Below are 24,388 nucleotides of genomic sequence, written 5' to 3'. Positions count from 1 at the left end.
TATCACATAAACATTAAAAAAAAAATTAACAGTCGATTTATTCAAGAAATTTACTTTTAAGTGGCTCGCAAAACAAATCATTTTAAGGCCACGGACTCATTAAACGACTGCCATATTCTTTTGGATTGAAACTGTCTGCACTGAACTGAACTAAACTTAATAATTTGAATTGAAATAAAGAGTTAATTTGTGAAGAGAAAAGCTGAACTGAATTGAACTGAACAGAGCTGAACTGAATTGAAATAAGCTGAAATTAATTTCAAAAGAACAAAAGCACTTAGAAAAAAAATCATTTTAAATTTTTTTTTGGCATTATTAAAAAATAATTGAAAAATGCAAGTCTCCTGAGAGACCGTTCCTTAGTGATATTAGTGAGAGACCGTCTCTCTTAAAAATTGTGAATTGAAAAGGTGGAATATATGTTCCCCACGTGGAAAATTGCAAAAGCTGCAAGTTGCAAAGCAACTGACGGTTACAGTATGCAAACACAACGCAATTGGTGTAATTTAAGACGTAACATTTGCAGTAAAAAATAATTTTGTTAACTTATAATCCAACTACACTTGTCTGTGTATGTGACTAAGTGTAACCCCATACAATTCTACTCCACTTCTTTCTCTCTTACAACTGTTTATCTCATTTCCATCTGCTCTATCATTGTAAGTTGCTGCTCTTTTTTGCATCTTTTATCGCAAATTCTTGTATAAGACAGTCTTACCAACGGGTTTACTTATAACTTGTTTTTACTAGTATGGGTCATGAGGGTACATGTAAAACCGCCTTACAGGAGTATAATTGGATTCTAATATTAAATCTTGTAAATAAATGATTGGGACGGAGCGAGTAATACTTTACAGGAGTATAATTGGATTCTAATATACTTGCATGAGCTTATATATGTTGTATTATTGCATTCTACTGTGTTGGTTTTGGTATTTGTAGTGGTAGTTAATTGGGTATTTGATTTTGGTGTTTGTATTATGTTTAATTGTTTAATTTATGGTCTGGATTCCTTTTCAACTTAAAAAGTGTTGATCTTTTGTGGGTTTGATAGAATTAAGTCTTGATTTTGCAGTTTTAGTTAATTGGGTATTTGATTTTGGTGTTTGTATTATGTTTAATTGGTTAATTTATGGTCTGGATTTCCTTTTTAACTTAAAAAGTGTTGATCTTTTGTGGGTTTGATAGAATTAAGTCTTGATTTTGGAACTTATGACTTATGAGGTTAATTGAGCATGATCTTTTCAATTTAATGGTTTTGGAAATAGTCTGATCAATTGGTTTTCGGAAGGTGCAGATATTCGTATCTACGAGTTATAAAGTTTTGTTCTTTGTGAGTTTGAAGGATAAAGTATTGATCTTTTATCGGGTTTTTGATTTTGGGTTTTCGCATTTATGAATTAAATATTGGATATTGGAGTTTATATCATAGAATCCTGTTATCAATTCTCTGTATCATTTTAAGGTGTTAAAAGTTAATTTTGATTGAAGCTGAAAAAATCTCAACCTTTTTGAGTTAGGTAGGTTTCTTATTTAAAATGATTTATTTCCTTATCAATGTGATTGATTTTTCTTTAAGCCCTCGCATTCGATCTTTTGTCACCCAATTTTGGTGTTCACTTGAGTGTGAGAACTTCTTTCTTAAACTTTGCTATAGGTGTCGGCCGTTGTAACAAGACTGGTAAGAATTTAATCGCGTTCCTTGATTATGAACTAATAAATTTATGTTATTGAGAATTTGTGGGTTGCAAAGTCGTGTTCTTTTGTGAATACGAAATCTTTTATTGTTTGTCAAGGTTTTAATCTTGAGCTGGGTTTTTTTATTTTGGGTTTTCACATTTATAAATTGGCGAAACTGGAATTTGTATTATGGCATCCTTGTATTTTTTATTTTCTAAAAACGATTTTAAGGAGTTGAAGCTGAGAAAATTCGACCTTTTTTGAGTTAGGTAGCTTTTTGTTTAATTTATTTCCTTATCAATGTGATTGATTTTTGATTTTTCTTTTCCCCTCACTTTCCTGATTTTGTTACCCATTTTTGGTGTTTACTTGAGTCTAGAAACTTCTATTAGTGTCCGTCTTTTTAGCAAGACTCGTAGGAATCTAATCGTGTTATTTCTGTATTGTGATTTACTCTTTTGCTATTGAGGTTTGAGTCTTGTAGTAATACCAAATATCACGATTGAGATCAAGCAATCTTTAAATTGTAAAGTTGACAGTTTGACACGGAGAATTGACTTGGAATGCGATGCTTATACAATACCAGCCGTTTGAATTTGTGGTGTTAGTTTTATACGTTCCTTGCAATTATGATCAGGGAAAAGTGACTTTGCGCTTAAACTTAACATCCGACAGCTATAACGGGCAAAAAGCCCAATTATATAGCTGTCTTTGAGATTCCGAGCCTTGTGGGATTGCTGCATAGTGAACTGAGAATCATTGCATCCTAAATCTGTGAACTTTCTTCAAGTTATTGCGGAGTTGAATTTTTTAATCTCTTACGGCTGTGTTGCATCGAATGTTAAGATATTGGTTTAATTTATCTGCAGAAAAATAATGCCTGAAAAGATATCTGCCGAGAATCTGCTCAACAATATAATGGAAACAATTTCTGAAGGTGTTCATAAGCAGAAATCTGGTTCTTTTGTTGAGGAAGAAATTTCTGATTATTCTGAATCAGTCACTACTCAGTTTAATCGTCTTTTTGGACGTCAAAAGCCTGTGCATAAAGTTCTGGGAGGTGGCAAGTGTGAGTTTCTCGTTTTTTTTGTCCTTTACCACATATGTATTTGATTAGCGCCTTCACAATGATTTGCGGACCCTGGTGTCCTGGACGGAAGTTAAAAGTTGCGCCCTCCAAAAAGTCCACTGAGAAAATATGTAGAGGATTTAAGTCCATGCCTCTCCTCACTGAAATCCTGAAATGTACGATAATTTGATAATGCTTATTACTATATATGGTATAAAAAAAATACTTGATTCTCAACGCAAAAACTAAATATAACAAAACTCGGAGATAGTTGAGGTCCTCAAAATCTGGGTGCCCTCTTCTGAGAATCTAACAGAAACCCCTCTGAGACAGCTTTGTATTTGATAAATTGTTTTCTCCGTTCTATTCCTCTTCGTACGTGAAATCTTTAATCTTCTCGACAGTTCTGATATTCTATTGTCTGTGTGCAGCTGCTGATGTGTTGCTATGGAGGAACAAAAAGATCTCTGCCAGTGTAATAGCAATCGCCACTTTCATATGGGTGATGTTCGAATGGCTGAACTACCATTTCCTATCACTTGTGTGTTTTGGTTTGGCTTTTGGTATGCTTGCTCAGTTTCTTTGGTCAAATGCCTCGGGATACCTCAACAGGTACGTCCTATGTACGATAGAAGCTCTTTGCCAAAGCAATTTATATAACTCTTTTTTCGGAAGTTTGAAATTTTATGAATCGGGCAGGAACCGTTCTGATGTCCCGCGTATTCATCTACCAGAAGAGTGGTTTGTTAATATTGGAATGTCAGTTGGAGCGGAAATTAATCGCGTATTAAGAATTATGCAAGATGTTGCATGTAATGGGACTTTGAAGCAGTTTCTTCTGGTACGTAAGGAGTATTTTTTTATTCATTTTTCCTTATCGAGTTGTTGGTTGTGCTTGTGAATGATAACTGCTCTTTACTGCTTACTGATCTTTGCTTCTGTTGCAAATTCACAAGATGCTGCAGAACTAACCTGCAAATGTGACGGAGGATCTGGACCGTATGATTATTCATTTTGCAACCCTTTAACGCTGTTGCGCTAACATTCAATTGTTTCCAGCATATTAGTTGAGATCCTTTATTTCATTCTTGTGCCCGGACCTATGCCCCACACCCTTCGTCCAACACGTGATCTCGTTAGTAATAGAACTTTTTGTAAATTATCCAATTAATGTTGAAGAATATCAAACTGCTGCATATCGGATTAAAAATTTTCTGTCTATGGACGATATGTGTTTTCTAGATACAGTGATTTGAAATGCTAATTTAACTTCTCCGTGCTGTACTGTCCTTGATTTGTAGCGTATAGGAACGGACACGAGCTATTCATTTAACCGAAGTTTGATAATTGACTATCAAATCATCGCTCGCAGGTTGCTGGCAGCTTGTTTGTTGCTGCTATGATTGGTAGCTGGTGCAATTTTCTTACCGTATTGTACATTGGTGAGATTTTCCACGTTCCATTGAACTGAGTCGTAGTTATACACTCTTAAGTTGTCGAGTTACTTTGAATACTTCTCGAAATTGATGGTTAATGAGAAATTATCGTAACCATAGTTATATATTAGTTAGAGACGGTTTGTTAAGCATTTAGAATTTTATTTGCTGCTATGCTCCGTGGACATAGGTTTTGTAGCCGCACATACACTTCCAGTGCTGTATGAAAGATACGATGATCAAGTAGACGGATTTGTCGACAATTTACTTGGCAGAATGCAACACCATTACAAAAAAATCGACACTGGTGTCCTCCGCAGAATTCCCACCAGAAAGCACTGGGGAAAGAAGCATGAGTAAAACCCTAAGGATACCAAATTTCGGTACCATTTCTATTTAGTCCTACTTTATTTTTGCAGCGAAGCTTTTACCGGGTTTTTGCTGCCTGTTTGTACATTATTATTATTACTGCTACATAAATCATTCTTCTCTCGGAATGGACCGTTTTCTTTTTATATTCCGAGTCTATGAGATGTAATTGTTATGTAACTTAATAAGTCGGGGAAAATTGGTCCATACGAATATCATGACCAATATAACCTTATCTATTCCCTTCGTCTCACTCATTTGTTTATTTTTATTTTTTTTCTTTTTCTTTGTAAAAGATTAAAAATTAAAAAATATACCCGTTTCACCCGTTCGTTTATTTTTTTTTTCTTTTTTTTTTTTGACATGATGGAAGATGAATCCTACTCCAACATATCGTCCTGAAAAAAAACTTAATCACCTCGGGGTTGGCGTACGATGAGACCAGCTAATATACCGTTGGCGGAAATTAGGATATTACAATATATGTCGTCTCCTATTGTGATTAAAACACAAACTCGAATTATTAATAAAAACTAGATTACGAAGAACGAACAAAAAAAAAAAAAAAAAAAAAAAAAAATTGGTTCAGTTCAACAATGAAGAACAGGGGTGTAGGGTGTAAATGCAGAGTAACGATTTCATGGACGATAAGCGAAGACATTATCGTCAATATCCATTCCCGGGACATACGAGAAGGCGCAACCAACATGGAGAAGACGAAGACGTTTAGAGAGAAAGCAAAGAAGTTTTTCCCTAAGAACAATGGTGATGATTTCGTAAGGGCATGTAGACAAATTGAAGGGTGGCTTGGTTACATGGGTGTTGACAAAGGTTGTCATGCTTATGTTATTGATAATATACTCGAGTGTTCTAGTTCAGAAGTCGAACAACCGTTTTCGCTTCAGTTGGATGTTTATGTTGAGATTACGGACGTGGTTTCCGTCGTTTCGAAACATGGAAGGGATGATGATGAGGAGGAGGAGGAGGAAGGAGGGCATGTTTATAAGAAATTGAAGTTTTGTCATGAGTTGTTAGTTTGAAGGATTTGTTGTTTAGTTTCATCAAATAGCTTAACAGTTAGTCTTGTGTAAGACCGTTTTATACAAACACAAAAATAATGGTAAAAGGGGTCAAAATATAGCCGTGTTAATAAAAAAAATTTACAATAAACCTGTGTAAGACCGCCATACAGTACTTTGTATTTGTGATAGTTTAATACCTTCTTTAATCATTTGAGTATTTTATGAAGCTATTTTTCTTGATATATATTCTTACACAAACTCTCCTATAGGACGGCCCAATAGAGATATTAGCCCAAAATACAAAACTAAATAATAGACCACTGATAACTCCTATCCTTCGGTACAGATGCAAGCTTCACCTTCCACCAAATCTGAATTCTCCTAGTTCTCATCTAGTTCTCTACTTCTCATCACTGCCTTCACCACCGCCGCCTTCATACTGTGACTACACCATCGTCACAACTATCGTTCCCATCACTTTCCTTCATCCCCCTCTCTCTCATCAATCAATTGAAGCAAAAGCATGAAGATAGCTGCCAATCATTTCCGACGACGACCCCTCGATGGCAACCACCACCACCTCGCTAGGTTTGGAAATGATCTTCAAATTTTCAGATTTTAAAATTAATTCAATACTTCAAAGCTTTAATTAATGGTTATAATTCTAAACTCATGGTTTTACATTGAAAACTTTTGAGTTTTAAGTTCAAAGTTTATAACTTAAACCATCATGTTTTCAAACTTAAAATCCAAGTTTTAAAATTAAAGTAGATTTTAAAAGTAAGTCAATCAAAAAATTTCAAATTAAAATCAAGAAAATTCAAACATAGAATCGTAATTTTACATTATTGTTCCCAAAATTTATGTGAAAGAGTTATGGGATAACATTTAAGTTTAAATATTTAAACATGGAAGTAATGCATAGAGAAGTAAAATAAACTTGGGAAATAGGGAGAGAAACGGGTAAGAAGGAAGAGAAAGATGTATCGGTTACTTGATTAACTTGCATTGTCTTGGGCTTTTCTTTAGTTGGACTGGTCTTATTTCTAAGAGACCGTCTTATATAACAATTTGTGATATTCTTATTAACAAACTTTCTTTAATTAGTTTATTAGGGCACATGTTAGAAAAACCGTTAATAATGTAAGTTGTGAGGTAAACTACTACCTCTACCAAAAAAATATTATTGAGAGATTGACTTGTATAAGAATTTGAATCAAAAAAAATTATGTTCATAAGATTGAACATTATCTTTAATCATTTGAGTATTCTTGGCTAATTTTACTTGGATTTTTTTATTGACCTAATAAGTAAATCAAATATCTCAAGTTTACAACCACGTAATGAAACCATATTCATAGCGGTATCAAATGAGTGCGTGTGATTAAAACGTAGAATCTTGAAATCCTACAAACTAAATTATATAAAGAAAAATGAGATGGCGCCATAAAATTTTTAAATTCACCACTAAACGCGAAAGTAGTAATCGACCCTCCTTACTTTGTCTTATTGTGAGGGCTTTTCAAGTTTCAATTGGAGTAATTAGGCTTTTAACTTAGATACAAAGTAAAAATCAACTCCTTACCCAAAATCTATTGGGGGATCAATTACTACTTACGTGCTAATAATCGTATTATTAAGCACAAATTCTTATTTTCAGACCGCCATATTCTTATTTCAGACGGATAGCATTTCCTCTCACAAAAAACTCATTTAGGGTGTGAGTGGGAAAGCACATGGAGGTGTTCCACCACCCATGTGCTTCTCACCATGTGAGAGTGCCTTATCATGATGCGAAAAAAAGCGTTTTAGCAGAAGACATCGATTATTAAGGTATATGACCATATGAGTGCGACCACGTACTGGCCACAAATTGAGTGCACAAAACAAGGTAAATCTTAGCTTCCTACTAACAAACATCTCCTATTAATTTGCGTACTTGTATTGTGCATTTAACTTGCCCTTCATTATTGCCCTTCACTTCTTTGACACATGTAAGATTTAACTAAAGCGGTGTCAAAATTTAAGAGGGAGAGTTTTATCGCAATTCTGATCATATTTGATTCGAATTTAAACTAAATAAATATTACCTACACGGAAAAAGAGTTAAATATCAAATGATTTTCAAAGTTTCAATACCTTGAACTGCTATGCTGAAATATTACTCGTAAATTGCAATTTTTAATCAAGGGATTAAGTTAGATAAGGCAGTAACAGTTTTCCCAACGTGTTTTATATGACTTCTTATATCGTATGTCTTTGGACATACGTTATAAAATTTGCTGAAATAGTTACACTTTCTATAATTAGTCTATCAACTTCTAATCTTCCATGCCAAATGTTTACGTATTTAATTTCATAATTTGCATGGTATAATCTATAAAGTACTTTATTTGAATCTCATTGACTTGTCTAACCAAAGAATGTACAAGTGCCTAACTTAACATAGAAAAATAATTGCTGTAAAAAAAAAAAAAAAAAAAAAAAAAAAAAAAAAAAACTTTTTATTTAGTTTTCAATGATTTATATTAGTTGGTGGGTCTGAAAAGACTAATCATGTTGAGTAAAGTCATTTAACCTTCAACTTTTTTTGAATTATCAAAGCGAATCTAAAAAAAATTGTCGATATGGCATATAATATATATTCCACTCTAGCAATGAAATATAGTAGCTAGTAATGAGATGAACTAAAAAAATCGTCATTTTATTCCTAATAAAATAACTTAAATTAGCTTGACCGATCAAATTAAACTAAAATCATGTTAAATCGGCTTAAAATAATGTTAGTTGGACCTGGACATGGGCTGAGCTTAAACTCATAATTATTGATCAACCACTTCACATCTGTACACACATCTATATTCTGAAACAACTTACTCTAACTTACTATATATCAAACTAAACTCATGTTAAATGAGCTCACAATAACGCTAGGTGGATACGTGTCGAGCTTAACTAATAGATCATAATTATTAATCAACCGTTTTACATCTTTACACACGTTTATATTCTAAAACAGCTTTACACACGTTTATATTCTAAAACAGCTTATATTAACTTGATCAGATCAAACTAAACTCATATTAAATCAGCTCACGATAACGCTAGGTTAATACGTGTCGAGTAACTCATGGCTCATAATTACCAATCAACCACTTTACACACATTCATATACTAAAATTAGTCATTATCAACATCAAAGAAAACAATTACAGAAAAATGGGTATAGTTGTAGGCTTGTAGCATGTAGGGCATATCTATTACTATATTATGTCTCTCTTTTTCTTGATTTTGTATGGTATCCTTTTATTTATTTCATCTTTATGGTTTTTGTTTGTTTCTTACTGCAAATTGCAAATGTTTCAGAGTTGAGAGCAGCAAATTGACATGGAAAGGCAGATAATTTCAGAGAAAGGTATGGGGAAATAAACATAGAGAAGCAAAATCAATTAAAGTGAAATAAATATGGGTGATGATAAATACAACCCACTTCTTGATATATTTATTAATTATATTGGTTAATGTGTAATTTAGTTCTTAATTCATAAATAAACACCCAAATTAGAAGGTATTTAATACTTAAATACAACCCACTGAGTTGTATTTAGCATTACCCAATAAATATAGCGCACAACAAAATAACACAATAATCCGCAATTCTATTGTCCGACGGTCTTTTTCTCATTTTTTTACGAAATGATCATTTTATGGTTTTATAGTGACCACTTTGACAAAAATGATCATTTTTAAGTAAAAAATCGTTAATATTTATCAAAAATTACATTTTTCTCGTTTTACAAACGACAATTCGTGAAATAGAATTTGCACACAATAATGTTGTTAAGCAATGCAAAAAAGTTGAGCAAAGTAAGTAGTAGGAGGCTCCACAATAATAATTGGTATCTAATGCTCTTCTGGAGATTCTCACTGTTGCTAAATTTCAAGATCTACCAACACCAACTAAAAGTCGAGTCTTTATTTCTGACCATCTTATAATGACTTGACCTTCATTTACATAAATTTGTGTATTATTAGACCATCTTCAAGCAAGGTCACCGACTGGGTCGTGACTTTGTTGGGTCACCTTAATGACACCTTAAATTAGGATTAAGGGGTTAATTTTGGTGACCTTCAACTACTCGGGTCGATTGGTGACCTTGAGATGAGTTGGTGTAATAGATTAGTGTACACACTCCCATTTGAAACAAAAAAAAGGACAACCGTCAAAATAAAGAGAATGTGACATTTGGTTGAGTATGATGACCCAGAGGTGGACTCTCTCATTGGTTAAAAAGTGAAAAATAATTGGGTTGGTGGCGCAGGTCGTGACCGCCTTGGGGAGGATGAAAGTGGGTCAAGATAATCAATTGGTCTCCCTTGTGACGGGTTACCATTTGTGGCGGATATTTTGTGAGATAAAATGGTAACAAAATGGGTTAGTGAAGAAAGGGGACCACATGAATAGTGTTGCAGAGAGAGAAAAAGTGGGTACTTTGTGAGGTAAAATGGTATCCGTCACTCAAGAGTGACGGATATGTGCCGTCACAAACAAGAATTTGTGCAAGATAATTAAGGTGTGATAATGAGGAAAAATATTGGTGACCCGATTAACTCGACCTTCTGCTTGGGGATAGTCTTATATGTAAGATAGTTATAAGGTGTTAACCGGTCCTTTTAAATAATATAATTTGAGTGTTTAATCAATGTAATGATCGTTTCACAAGATAGTCTTATTCTTTTATTTACGTTAATTACTTGTACATGTTTGTTGAACTTTATTGAGTTTGTATCAGTTTAATCTAACATTAAGTTTGATCGATGATGTTTAAAGATAAAAAAAATTGGTTATGGTAGTTAAATGGTTACTTGGTTAGAAAAACAAATGGTTAGAATTATTATTATAAATGATAAAATAACTATTAATAATTATATTAAAATTATTAGCTAAGATGATCATTAATTTTATTTTTACAATTTTTATTTGTCTTCTTAAAATCATTTTTACAATTTTACACAAAATTAAGAAAAACGATTCTCTTAAAGAGTTAAGGATCATAATATTTTTACAATTTTTATTTGTCTTCTTAAAATCATTAATTTTATTATTTTATAACACTTTTTTAATGGTTTTATTATTTACACTTTATTTAGACTTTATCACTACTTTTCTAACATATTTTTTAATAAATACCTAAATATGTTTTATTTAGATTTTATCACTACTTTTATAACACCACACACTAACACCATCATCATACACTACACCTAATAAAAAATATTATTCACACTTCACTTAGATTTTACTTTACTATTTAGTACTCCAAATAAAATATGTTCTCTATACTAATTTTCGGATCCTAGTACCTATCAAAAACTATTCCACCAAATAACTATTCTTCCCTATTTTTTTACTAGAAAAATATAAACTCACAATGAATTAATCTTACTAAATACAATCTTAAATTCACTGCAAAATCTTCATAATTCGCATTAAATGAATAATATATATGTAAAATGTAAGAAGATCATTTAAAATTCAAGGCAATCTTTTTTTTCGGTTGTCGAGAAAACCTGTAACCTTTATCTTTGATGCGTATTAGTAATCCTCCAGTGTACTTAATAACCTGCAAACTAAATATAGCAAAATAAGACACCCAAGAATGACAGATCATCTTAAACTTACAATCTTACAATAAAATCATTATAACTAACATTTGATAAACAACATAATATCAATAACAAACTCTTAAATTTAAGACGATCTCAAGCAAGATTTTGCGTTTACCAAGACACTCTCTCTAACATGTAGCATCTCTCATCACCCCCCACCCAACAACATCTTTAGCTCCCATTGGTAGATACCTTCTTTCTCAAACAAATTCCCTCATTTAATTTCTTCTCTTCATTCTTTTACCAAAGTTAGTGACAGAAATATATAGTACTACTCTACTACTAGCTTACTAAGAATATTAAAGTTGCGTTCTTTGGTGCTCTCTTTCTCTGTTCGTGTGTTTGTATTTTTCCATAGAATAAAATAAATAAATAAAAAACACCATTATTTCTCTCAAATTAGGACTGTTCAATTCAAACCCCTCAATTTTCCCCCAAAGGTATCTTCTTTGTCTTCTTCTCTTGTTCACCATTCATTTTTTTAGGGTTTTTTTGTATTTTTTGATGGTTTTTGTTTGATTTACTTGGTGAAATTTAGGTTTTAGCTTAAATTGTTTCTGGGTTTTTGTGGGTATTTGATTTTGGTATCTGGGTTTGATTTGTTTTCCTTTTTTGTTTCCTTATTTGTCTGGGTTCAGTTTTGGGTTTTTTGAGGTTTTGTTGGTTATACATTTTGGTATCTTGGTTGTGTGGTTGAATGATGTTTGTTTGTTCTTCAATTATAGGTATGTTATATGCTATTCACTCGGTTCGGTCTAATTCACTACATTTTGTTAAAATCCCGCTTGCGTATTTGGTCAAATGTAGTGAATTGGATCGAATGGAGGGAGTACTATGTAAGGTATAATAGTTGATATGAGGTTTGAGGTGAAATTAAGTCTCTATTATTCTGAATTAGATTGTTCTTTGAGCCTGAAATTCCCTCAGTTCGGTCTAATTCACTACATTTTGTTAAATTTCCGCTCGCATATTTGGTCAAATGTAGTGAATTGGACTGAACGGAGGGAGTACTATGTAAGGTACAATAATTGATATGAGGTTGGAGGTGAGATTAACTTGATTAAGTGTCTATTATTCCGAATTATATTGTTCTTTGAGCCTGAAATTTCGTGTTTAATGTGTTGTTTTATTATTCTAGGTGTGTACTGTATGCAATGTGACATTGTAAAGAAGGTACCTTAATTACAGTGGAGAGTGAGAAAAATTTGTGGTTGTGAAAGGTGGTGAGATGGCTTCCGAGTCGAATTCTAGCTTTTATCAGGAGGATACATTAGCATCGGGTTTTCACAGGCATGATATATCGTTTCAGCCCGGGGCTGTGAGCAGCACTTCCGAGATGCTTCCAATGGGTGGCTATTATGGGATGAATGGTAGTAGTGGAAACCTGATGTTTTGTGACAGTGCCAGCATCGTGAGTGGTGGAAGTCCTACGGCCATCACACCTGGAAACTCTTCGGGTTCACTTCTTTTGGACTCGGTGCCCGGGCTTAAGCATGATGCTGGACTGGCTGTTGAGTGGACCGAGGAGGAACAGTATAGGCTGGAGGATGGCCTTGTCAAGTAAGTAATCTGTTCTTAAGGTTACTCTTGGTTGTTCAGCTCTCGCCTCGAAATTAGATGTTACCAAATCTGACTGACTTTGGTGTTCAACTGATATCAGATTTATGTGAAGATACAACATTATAATGTAAATTTATCATGTTTGACTTACTAAAACCAACATTTCCTGTTGTCATTTTGAAAAGTTGCTGCAACTATTATTGTTGTGAGAAAATATCGGCCAAAGTTGACATTCTTTACCACCAAGTTAATGTTGACAACATGCCCTTAAAAATGGTTTAATGGCTATGACCGCGGGATGGAGGGAGTATCTGTTACTGGCATGTTGTCTTGTGTCCTTGAGAGTTGAGAACAATGTCATTGTATAATTAGACCAAACCGAGTGAATAACATAACCAAAGAGAAGGGGAAGGGGACATTAGTTAAAAAGAGAAGCTGAGAAAGTAAGAACCTTTGTGGCCATTGTAGAGTCCTGTTCTGAATATGTTTCGCCTTTTCCCTTTTTCTATGCTAACATAAAGTTCAAAGGTTATCGTTAAGACATTCCATGTTAAGTGACTAACATCAAAATTTCCAAATGCACTTGGTAGGTTCAAGGACGAGCCAAGTATCATGAAGTACGTTAAAATTGCTGCAATATTGCGGGAGAAAACTGTACGTGATGTTGCTCTCAGATGCCGATGGATGGCGGTGAGTTCTTCATTCCTTAGCATAATAAAATCTCCAATCCTTGTGTTACGTGTTATGGAAAATCTTTGCTTGGTTGTGTTTGCTGGGAGTTTGCGACGGAAGTTTGATCCTACATTCTGGTTATGAATTCTTGTACAAATTGTAGCCCTTTCAAAAGGATCGGCTAAATGGTAGTGAAGGTCTTTCCTTGTTAGGATAACACAAATTTAGGCCATTTTCACCGTGAGTTGTTAGAATGTTCCGTCAATAAGGAAATATTCAACATATTTCAAGTGTAGTGATCTGATAGGAGATTTTCTGTATATAATTTGTCAATAGAAAGTATGGTGAGGATGCAAGCACTTGGGTTTCTTCTATGTACACCCCAACTGTATTTCCAATTGCTCTCTGTTGCAAGTAGACCAATTTAGCCATAATGAGGGCAATATGATCTTACAACGATACTTTGTTGTATAGTTATAACTTGTGTCTACAAAAGACACTATGAGGATGACGACTATTACAAAAAGAGAACCTAGAAGTGACACCCATATACAAAAGAACACCCTAGAAGTGACGCCCCGTATACAAAAAGACACCTTAAATGTGACACCCATATACAAAAAAACATGCTAAATGTGACGCCCCGTATACAAAAAGGCACCTTAAATGTGACACTCATACAAAAAAACATGCTAAATGTGACGCCCTGTATACAAAAAAACACCTTAAATGTGACCCATATACAAAAAAACATGCTAAATGTGACACTATATACACTGACTATTTGATTATATTTTGGATACGAACGATCAGATATTTTTTCTGGTCTGTAATTTTTTTGTTGTAGTAGTGCCTACTGCTATCTAGCATATGTCGATCTTCACGGGCATGACTTGTTGCCTTGTTGGCTATGCCAATGCCTTGTACAACATTATCACATAAGTCGTGATGTACCTCTGGATAATCTATCAAGTGCTAATTGTGCTCCGTGTACCAGCTGCTGGAAGCTCATATAGAGGTTTCCCGTAGTTTGAGAACTACTTTTGCCTCTTTTAATTTTCTTCCATCTAGTGATATGCTTGCTCGTAGATTCATGAATTAAAAATGAAGTATTGTTAATTTGTTCACAGAGAAAGCGAAGAAAACAAGAGGAGTCATTCATGATAAGGAAGGCCAATTCCAGAAAGGTAAGCATATTGTTAATATGCTCGGATGGAAGGGTTTGGAGGGAAAATGAGGAGACAATTTTCTTTGTTTGGTTAGCAAAATTGAGTCGGAGGGAAATGGAAGGAAAGGAAAAAAGGGTTCCTCCATTTTCTTCCTACAAGGTCAATTAAAGTCCATCCAATATCGGAAGGAAAATGACATTGCTCAATCCCCCTTCCCTCCCTTTCCCTTCCCTCCATCCGCCTCCACACCCTCCCTCCCTTTCTAATCATCATGCTTTTACCAGGATAAGTTTGTGGAATCATCTTCAAAGACAACTTTTCCGTCAACTTCAATACCTAGCGTGGCTCCATACTCCTTCCAACAGAACCAAATGGACCAGAATCAACGTCTAAAATGTCAAGGCCTGTTTCTCATTTTTTTTTTCCTACTTTTAAATGATACATCCATTTTATTTATTTTTATTCTGACTTTATTTTTTGTGTTTTCTTTTGTAACAGTCTTGGGTAGCAAAGCAAAGGAGCTTTTGCAGCAAAATCTTCTCGCATTTAATCAAATTGACGGTAACATAACATGTTTGAAGGTGAGCATCTGTAAGGACTTGATTAATACATGTACTACTAAGTGAAAGACCTCGTCTAGTTATCTCCCTCTTTTTTTTTTCTCGTAGGCAGTTGAATATGTAATGAAACAGATAAATCTAAGACTCATATCTAGTTCTTGATTTTTTTTGGGTGAGGGGGCGAAGGTGACTAATAAGGAGTAAGTACCTTTAGTTAAATACGGAGTACTATATTGATCCACAAGACTTGCTCGTATTTTTTATCGATTTCTGAAAGTTCAACTTTATGTTATTTTCCTGTGGTACCTTTTCTGGTTTCTTGGAATCCTCAATAATCAACATCCTTACCCTCAACCTCCCTTCCTTTTCCTTCCCTGCCCCTCCCTTCTAATATTCTCTCCGAACAAGATCTAAAAACTTCTTTTTCCATTCCGGATTTATTGTGGTAGTTAAACAACGTTAGCTTTGACCGACATTTCCTCACAATATAAACTAGTTTCAACTTTTTGAAAATGAGAATATGAAAATAGTTATTTTACTGTTTCTATTGTTGGAAGACGACACTTCTATATCTTGCTATTTGATTTCTCTGCAGGAATCAAGTGGCGCCTCCTTAGTTACGGTTGGTTGCAATGGTCAGATGCAGGATAATATCAATCTCTTATGTCGTGCAAGAGAAAACATTAACAACATCAATGTCATTCTAAACAAGTATGCATCTCGTATCTGCATTTTTAGAATTAAAACTAGATTTTTCACTAAAAGCCTCTGATTGCTGATCTCTGGATGATTGTAGCATGAGAGAATTCTCGGGCAAAATGAGACAGATGCAAGATCTTCCAGTATCTATTGATCAGAATCTTGCCAACCGTATTTTGCCTCGTACACCTCCGGTAAATTCTCTAAAATCCTCCTTCCATTATTTTTTTGTGAGAAATCATCGACGTCTGAAAACCAAAATTGAAGTACTACAATTTTGTAAAAATCGAAAAAACAAACCCTCTTTATAACAATGGTCACTCTTAAGATATGACCCTTTTGCGTAACTTTTATCATAGTTGATTATTAAATTTGAAATGGCAGTTCCAAAAAAACGCACTTCTATTTCCAAAAAGCGTATTCGTAAAAATTTTTGGAAAAAGAAGGGGTATTGGGCAGCGTTAAAAGCTTTTTCGTTAGCAAAATCTCTTTATACTGGGAATTTTAAAAGTTTTTTTGTACTAAAAAAAGTACTCAAAACTTGGAATAATCAGTATGGACCTGATTCAAAAAAAAAGATCTTAACAGAACAAATTAACATCCTAAATTATGACGAAATTTCATTTTTAATTTTTTAATTAATATTTATAAAATTATAAGTCATACAGCCTTCCATGTATTTCAACTTTCAATGTGTGAAACAGAAAAAATAATAATTAACACGTATTTTGTGGAAATGGCGTATACTATTGTTCAAATTATTACTGAAGAGCTTGTTTGTGGTTGCCATTCCAGTAGATAATCGTGTTTGGAGTGCATAAAGGATTGCAAGTATGCAACCCGATCACAAGTCAAGCTATCGATGATCTTAGGAGAGGACGAGTGGAAATCACTGACTGAAAAAGTACAGAAACTTCCTATGTAAATTATAGAGATGACCTCGTCTCTGTGTACCACTCTATTGCAAATATATTGGGTGCCGTGTTTTGTGTGTAGAGAACGCAATTTTGAAGCATGCTGCTAGGTTTACTTGAAGAAGAAAATCGAGAGAATAATAATGCAAGAGGTTGCCTACTTGTTAAAGGAGACGATGTCAGTCTCCCTTGCTTTAGATTTAAACTGTACATAAGGTGATGTACTAATGTTGCGGAAAAACAGTGTAACATGTTAGGGATCTTTGTTTATAAATTGGCGCTTGTCTATTCTTCGACAACCCTGTCGATTAAGGTTGTATCGTTGTGTATTCTATGAGAGCTGTAGAATCACTAGGAGTCGAGTCAAAATGAAAATTAGCTGAATTGCGCGCTAATTGTCAATTTGATTTTTGTTGCGGTTTGTTACACCGGACTGTTTGATTTCCTTCTTTTGGAATAAGGGATAAAGGAATACACCATTTTCTTTCAAGACATTTTCTTACGTTTGCTTTAAATTGTGAGTAATTTTAAACCGTTTGAAAATGACTTGGAAGGACGGGGCTTTTGATTTTTGCGGTGTTGTTGCTCTTTAATTCTCGCTCTTTGAGTTTGTGGGATGGCTTCGTGTCATTTTCCTAGTGCCCTTTTGCCATTAATAGAACTATAGGAAAAAAAAAACACATCGCCAGAATACAAACTTGCGATTAACGAAAAGATGCGTTAGTACAACTGTACAAGTTGCGGGTTTGCAGGCTAACTCCTAACCAGACTCGAGAAACAGTTACTACAAGTTGTAAGCTACCAATCTCTTAGTCAGGCCTGAAGTATGCACTCGCCAGTCGCCACTATCATGACATATGCTTTCTTCGTACGCACCAGGTCTGCAAAACAAAATAAAACAAAGAATGAGCATATCTCATCCCAGACAAAAAGGTATCCATAAATTGGGGAAGCAAATATTTTTCGCTCAAAAACCCATGCAATGGAAATCAGTAAGGTGAACGGGTATATGAAGGATTACTCGAGTTCAAGGGAAATGTCATTGATGCTTAATTTGGCATTTGAAAAGCAAAATACAGGGAGTTGAAATATAATTACGCAATAACTGTGGTATTCGAATTTATGGATCATGGATGAAAGATTTACCTGACTGCAGTCTGCACTTTCCAGACCTAGACAGCATCCTTAGTCCTTAATATAATTAGCGAGTTTTCGTCCTTGATGTTTTTAATCACAGAAGGTATTGAACTTTTTCAGAGCACTTAATGTCCTTTTTCTTTAAAGGATTTGATTAAAGATCAACCTGATCCATCAAGGTTGGCGGCAAAAGCGCGTCTGTGGCTTGGGCAACTGTATGAACCCGACCTAGACCAGGCATCCGTGTGGTCATGTGGGCAAAACTGCAAACATTATCTTGTTAAGTTTAGAAAGTCACAGGGATTACTTGCAAATTGAGGAAAGCGAAATGAATATCGTTAATTTTACATAACTGGCATCCATAATAAACGTCTGGAAACACAACCTGAACTGATTGTTTTATGTTTACATATACATATATTCAAGGGAGAAAAAGGAACATACATCGGATGTACTACCTCCAACTTTTTTGTTTTTGAGCATATATTGTATATTTTTCGAGCTTACTACCACAAACTTTATTTGTTTTTGAGCTTATTAAAATTATAAGTTAGATTTTAATTTTTTTTCCCAACAAAACTCAAATTTTACTAAATTTATATGTAATGTTTTTGAGTTTTATTGTAATTTTTTAGAGTTTAATGTTTAAGTGAATAAACTCAAAAACTTTATAATAAAACTCATAATTTTTAAAACAAAACTCAAAAACTTTATTGCAATGCTCAGAAACTATAAAATTGGTTGTAATACATCAGATGTATAATCCACATACTGTATTCAAGGTAAGCATTAGTATTAACATAACACTCGGTTTTCAAAATCAGATCATTGTAAATGGTTCAGTACCAACTTCACAGATTTTTGAGACGTCAATATACCTCATTTACAGTTTATGGGTTCTCACAACAGTCATGGGCTAAAAGACGATTTTTTTTTTTGTCAACGAATATGAATCTATCACATGTTCAAGTATTGAATAGAGATGTTCTTACCAACTCCTTTAATTTATAGACAGGTTCACAACAATTGCTTTCTCTCGTCCTTGCTATAAATGCGCTGAAGTTCACGAGTTGCAGCAAGGAAAGATTCTGAAGCGAGAAAATAATCAGGTTATTAGGAATGAAAGCAAAATAACAAGTGGGGGAGACAACAAAGACTACTAAATGGAATCAAATGAAAACAACCGGAACATCATACTGTATAGAGCAAAAATAAAAGTCACCTTTCCATAATCGGAAAGACTTCTGATTGATGGGTGAACCAGTAACTGTTTGAATAACATCAAACAACATATTCTGTGGAGTACTTCTAAGCTCTTGCACAACCCCGTAAATTGTTTTACCGTTCTCAAAGTAAATGTGATTGTTTGGGTGTTTAGTTTTACAACCAGCGTGGCGCTCAAATTCAAAAGCATTTATGACCTGAAAGGCAGAAAATCTAATGATTACAACAAACGCCTTGCACGAATTTTCATTAAAAAATTAACAACGGCCACTGACCTTGGAGAAGTTGCATGACTGACATCCACAAAGATATCCAGAACCTTTAATAATTCCATGTAGTATCTTCTAATCAAAAAGCAAATGGATACTGAATACTGTTACCACAAGTCAGAAGAAGTAACGGAACAAGAAGTTACTGCTAAGAAGTTATACCTCCCGTGACCAAGCAGTGTACTTCACAGGAACCTCATCCAAGATACCGGTTGAAAGCAAGCTTCTAACATTTGCAGGAAAATTGTTCAGAGATGCATTCTTCAATGATGTACGGTCCCCTTTCCTTTTGGAGGTACTTTCTATTCCATCAGAGAGAGCCTGAGAAGTACAAACGATTGGATTATTTGCAACAGCAAAGTCCTTCAGATTGGAAAAATCCAATATTTCTGCAGCCTGGCCAGCTGGCAAGCCGTGATTGCATATCAGTCGCCCTGAAGTGCTGGCTTCATTGTGATGACCACCAAAAGATATTATACTACTTTCGCTCGTGTCTAAAGGGTAGCTGACAGATACACCACGGCTTTCAGATTTGTTCCTAGATTGAGCTGTTCCCATGGTGTTGACTTCTATTTTGTAACTGTAATTGTTACTTGCCGAGACAAAACTATCACCTTTGTCCTCCTGGCTCACGGAGATCATACTATCATCTGCTTTTCTAGGGTTTTCCAAGGAAAAATTACTGCTATCTTGCTTATACAAGCTCTGAGGCGTCGACATGACATCAATATTACTTTTGCTAAATGAACTTGATATTGGCATGATGCTACTGTCAGCCTCATTCTTATGCCCAATAGCAAGTTCGGTTCCATCTCCTTTATTGAAAGATCGTCTTATTGATAAAAAATCGTCATCTTTTCCACTATAAGGCTCTCCTAACGTAAAAATGTTGGCGTCCTCTTGTCCATATGTCAGGGCCATGGAAACACTAGCATTGTCCACCTTGCTATAACCATGACCCATTCTCCCGACCACAAATTCACTATTAGGCATGAGGTTCTCTGAATCCCTTACTTCACTAACTTTTACCTTCCTGATTCCTCCAAAGTCAACGGCAAACATGGAATTTTTGGGTGAATGAGACATGGATAACCCAAATGGGGAAATATTCCCAAAAGGATCTCTACCCGTAATCAAATGTTCGGTAACAACAGGTGGAACAATTGTCTCGTCAAAATTAATGTTCCGGGTAGTGTTAGGTTCAACATATCTTTCGTTGAGCTGAGTAGGTACGGAGTTGAAGCCTAACAAATTTCCCCAAGTAGGAACACTAGAGGGTAGCAGTCCAGTGAAGGAACTGCCACATGCATCTTCTAGAGCTTGCTTCTTATAAGGTATCGGCTCTGCTTCACTGCCATCAATAAACCACTGCGGTGGCCGCTTAACTTGCATCCTTGAAATATTATCAAAAGTCATCTCCCCATTAGTTAAGCTCACAGCATCCTTAGACATCCAAAGGCCTTTACTCTGAAAGAATTGAAACATACAAAATTGTGAACCATCCTACAGAAAATAAAAAATAATTTTTTTTTTTCTTAAAATGTCGGATCATCACTCAGATCTATGTCAGCACTCTTCCACACAATTATCCCCCGAGTCTTCATGCTATAAGTTTGACGATTCAAAACAGATGATATTTACGACTTCTCAGTGATAACGCAAACATCTACTTCAACAAAACAAGCAGCAGAAGAATACACATTTCTGGCAGTCAACCACAAATGATGCCAACAGTGCAGCTATATTGAGTAGAATCTTACTGAGTCACCTGCCGCATAATAAAAATGCAAGTGCACATTAACGGTATCCATAAGTGAGGCACAGGCAATCTGACACGTGATTTTCCATGTCAAACTTTCTACAAACTATTTGTCTCCAGTTGTGCGCCCTAAATTTTGAGGGTGGAGAATGAAACCATGAACACACATCTCTTATTTTCCAATCACCATAATCGCTCACCATTTGTCCTAGGTAATCAACAAAGTGCTGAAGTGATCGAAACAAAAGACTGAATAACCTGCCTCTCTAAAAAACTCAACTCAAAAGTGATGTAAAAGTAATAAACGAAAGGTTACAAAACCACCTAAGAAATTCAAAAAGTGGACGTCACAGCGGCAATTAAACCTCAGTCAACTTCATGCTGTTTTAGAACTCAGCGTTAACCTTTCATCGACAATGATCATTGACTATTGAGTTGAGACCAAAACCAGTAACTTACATCATGCTCAGAGCATAATAAGCATTCTGGTGACAAGGTTAATTCCTACCAATACTTCCATTGGTGTGAACTTCAGAATGATCCTTTTTCGTTTTTATATTTCATAACAAATCATATACTCTTGAAAACACCAAACTCATCATGGCATCATGACCACCATATAATGATCTAACCATTGACAGACATAAATGAAATTCATATCATGACTACTCTGTATTAATTTTACCATTTTATTCAAGGTCATATAAGGAAACGACTGTTTCCATAAAAATACTCCGAAGTATACAACATAACATCTTTTCCACAAGCTCAACATACATTAAGAGCTCTTAACATTTACAATGTCTACCAAATATCACTCAAACACTCAAATTTAGCTAACTCTGGATCGTAATTATACATAAACATCACATTGAATACAAGAAACTAAAATAAAATAACATGGTAAATAACCCTTACATGACTAACTTCTTTATCATGAACCTCGTCGAACATTAGTGATGATGTGACCCCTTAAGCATTAAATATATCGATAAATCGTTTGTAATCCAAACGTAAGTATTGATTTCCCTTAGCTAGCATAAAATCTACAATCAACTAAAATTCAATTTTATTTGAGTTGACCAATAAACACTACAAGTCTACAACTGATCCATACCTTTCGAAAATTTCTGCCATTTGCTTATTATCATAGCCGATACTCCCTACCAAAGTTGGCTGGTGTGAGTGGTAAGGACTCTCATCTCTTAAACAAGTGGTCAAGGGTTCGATTCCTGACTCTTGCGAATGAAAAAAGCCAAATTTGGGAAGGGTCAACCCATTAAATTGCCTTCAGTATCCCGAAGGAGATTGCCCTAGCTGTCGGTAGGGGATACTCCTAGCCAACACCAAAAAAAAAAATAGCCGATACTCCCTAACAAGTTTCTCAATCTATATTTACTTCCCCAATCTAATCCATAGTTCTAAATATCGGCCGCTACACAGATACACGCCCAAGTTATAAAGCTTCGGAATTTACCACAACCGCATTTGAAAGCAATACTGATCGCATTTAGCGAGATTAGGCCGCGACAACCAATACCGCGACAGCGTAATACTATATTCTAATCAGTTAATCGTCAATTGCATATCATTATTCAAAAAAATAAGGCAAATTTCAGGCGATCAGGAGAAATACCTAAAACCTCACTACATTTCGCCATAATTTGACACAACGATCGAATAATCGAATCTAAAACTTGCTTCATGATTAAACTAGTTATGTATCTATCCTAAAACTACAAAAAATTAAAAATTTAGCAAATGATTCACGAACTCAATTTGTTCATAAACATGGAATTCTAAAATTTGCAACAAAATTAGTGGAATTTAATTAAAGAAATCGAAATTACCATAACTATCGAAGCGCAATGCGGCAGCAGCGGCGGTAATGGCGGTGGCGGTGGCGGCGGTTTGATTTAGAGGGAAGGAGAGTACTAACTGGGGACAGACTGAGACACTGATTTCTATTTTAAAATTTTGCTTCCGCGTCCGATTCATTAATTTGCCTTTAATTAAAATACCCGTTTCTAATCCCACTGTGGGGAACGCATGCGGTTATTTCGGCCTTCGAGGGGAAACCCCGTTGAATAAGTGGACCCTGGGCTTGCCGGTGTCTGGGTGTCCGTGGGTTTGCTCGCTCCTTGGATCAGCCTGGTCGGCCTTCGTGGGGCAATGCCGATGAAGCTGGGGCTGGTAGCTGGGAGAGGGATTCTCCCTTTGCTTGAAAAAAAAGAAAAAATACCCGTTTCTAATATTTCAAAACAAAAAAATATCGTCCCTGAATCGCCGATTGAGGAAAAAAAAAAGGGTATTTTTATACGGAGTATTAAAATAAAGTATTGGACTTGTACGTAAATTGGTATGGGAAGATGCGTTTAATATTTAGGCTCCGTTTGGTAAAGCTAGCTGAAAAGTAAGCTGAAACCTGAAAAGTTATCTGAAAAGCTAACTGAAACCTGAAAAGTTATCTGAAAATTAGAAGCGGATAAGGCAGTTGAATATACAAAAAACTGTTTGGCAAATTAACGGAAAATGTAGCTTATTGTGGTAAAATGACGTAAAAAAGATATAATAATTATTTAATATTATAGATTTAAGGGGGTAAAAAAGGAATATTCATTAGGATCAGGTACCTGAAATCTCAAATGCTACCCTATATAGCATTTCATTTCAGGTAACTTATTTAAACACCTATAAAAATATAAGCTACCTGAAATTTTGGTAAAATAAACTACTTTGACCAAATAAGATAGCTGAAATGTACTGCCAAACACAGCCTAGAGATAGAGGTAATCCATTGGCAATCATGTTTGTTGGACTCGAATCAACTCAAAATTTTAACCTGCCTGCTAAAGGTCGTCGACAATTTACTAATTATCGCCGACAATTTTAATGAACTTCCAAAACTAGCCCTCCCTCACACTCCCCCTTATATTTTTTCCGTCTTGTTTTGTTTTCGTAAAAAAATAATTAATAATTACTACTAATAAACCCCGTTCGGGGATAGTTCGTTTTATTTTAATTTTTTAATTTATTGAAACTTACTTTAATTAGCGATTATCAATCCACGCACCCAAAACTAATTTAAGACGGAAATTAATAATTTTTTTTTAAAAAAAAAGAAATTGTTGAAAAAAGGCCTGGATGAAGAAATTTTTCGTCCAGACCAAGGTCCGGAC

The 24,388-nt window shown here is 34.8% G+C and overlaps 3 protein-coding genes across 6 annotated transcripts; 2 read left to right on the top strand and 1 right to left on the bottom strand.

Annotated features, from left to right (window-relative positions):
* Window positions 1–444: 444 nt before the first annotated feature.
* On the top strand, window positions 445–4,807 carry LOC141610798 (reticulon-like protein B8). Of its 2 annotated transcripts, none has more exons than XM_074429059.1 (6): window positions 445–659; window positions 2,550–2,749; window positions 3,181–3,361; window positions 3,449–3,590; window positions 4,122–4,191; window positions 4,376–4,807. In XM_074429059.1, exons 2-6 carry the CDS (start codon window positions 2,557–2,559, stop codon window positions 4,543–4,545), a joined length of 756 nt encoding a protein of 251 aa, XP_074285160.1. In that variant the 5' UTR covers window positions 445–659; window positions 2,550–2,556; the 3' UTR covers window positions 4,546–4,807. The 2 variants fall into 2 exon arrangements, with proteins under 2 accessions (XP_074285160.1, XP_074285161.1); XM_074429060.1 differs by lacking the exon at window positions 445–659 and adding an exon at window positions 1,611–1,681.
* Window positions 4,808–11,335: 6,528 nt separating this feature from the next.
* LOC141610797 (uncharacterized) lies at window positions 11,336–17,108 on the top strand. Of its 2 annotated transcripts, none has more exons than XM_074429057.1 (9): window positions 11,336–11,686; window positions 12,385–12,806; window positions 13,397–13,496; window positions 14,609–14,665; window positions 14,932–15,049; window positions 15,146–15,228; window positions 15,803–15,918; window positions 16,004–16,100; window positions 16,705–17,108. In XM_074429057.1, exons 2-9 carry the CDS (start codon window positions 12,475–12,477, stop codon window positions 16,804–16,806), a joined length of 1,005 nt encoding a protein of 334 aa, XP_074285158.1. In that variant the 5' UTR covers window positions 11,336–11,686; window positions 12,385–12,474; the 3' UTR covers window positions 16,807–17,108. The 2 variants fall into 2 exon arrangements, with proteins under 2 accessions (XP_074285158.1, XP_074285159.1); XM_074429058.1 differs by having other exon boundaries at window positions 16,702–17,108.
* A 396-nt stretch (window positions 17,109–17,504) lies between these two features.
* Window positions 17,505–23,226, bottom strand: LOC141610796 (uncharacterized). 2 transcript variants are annotated; one of them, XM_074429055.1, is made up of 7 exons: window positions 23,060–23,226; window positions 19,613–20,917; window positions 19,457–19,525; window positions 19,180–19,378; window positions 18,950–19,045; window positions 17,967–18,220; window positions 17,505–17,701 (listed from the first exon to the last, which is right to left on the bottom strand). In XM_074429055.1, exons 1-5 carry the CDS (start codon window positions 23,060–23,062, stop codon window positions 18,975–18,977), a joined length of 1,647 nt encoding a protein of 548 aa, XP_074285156.1. In that variant the 5' UTR covers window positions 23,063–23,226; the 3' UTR covers window positions 17,505–17,701; window positions 17,967–18,220; window positions 18,950–18,974. The 2 variants fall into 2 exon arrangements, with proteins under 2 accessions (XP_074285156.1, XP_074285157.1); XM_074429056.1 differs by having other exon boundaries at window positions 19,457–19,522; window positions 23,060–23,194.
* Between the last annotated feature and the right edge of the window lie 1,162 nt (window positions 23,227–24,388).

Source organism: Silene latifolia, chromosome 11 (assembly GCF_048544455.1).
Source record: "Silene latifolia isolate original U9 population chromosome 11, ASM4854445v1, whole genome shotgun sequence".
Taxonomy (NCBI): domain Eukaryota; kingdom Viridiplantae; phylum Streptophyta; class Magnoliopsida; order Caryophyllales; family Caryophyllaceae; genus Silene; species Silene latifolia.
This window is presented reverse-complemented; position numbering and strand designations above follow the sequence as displayed.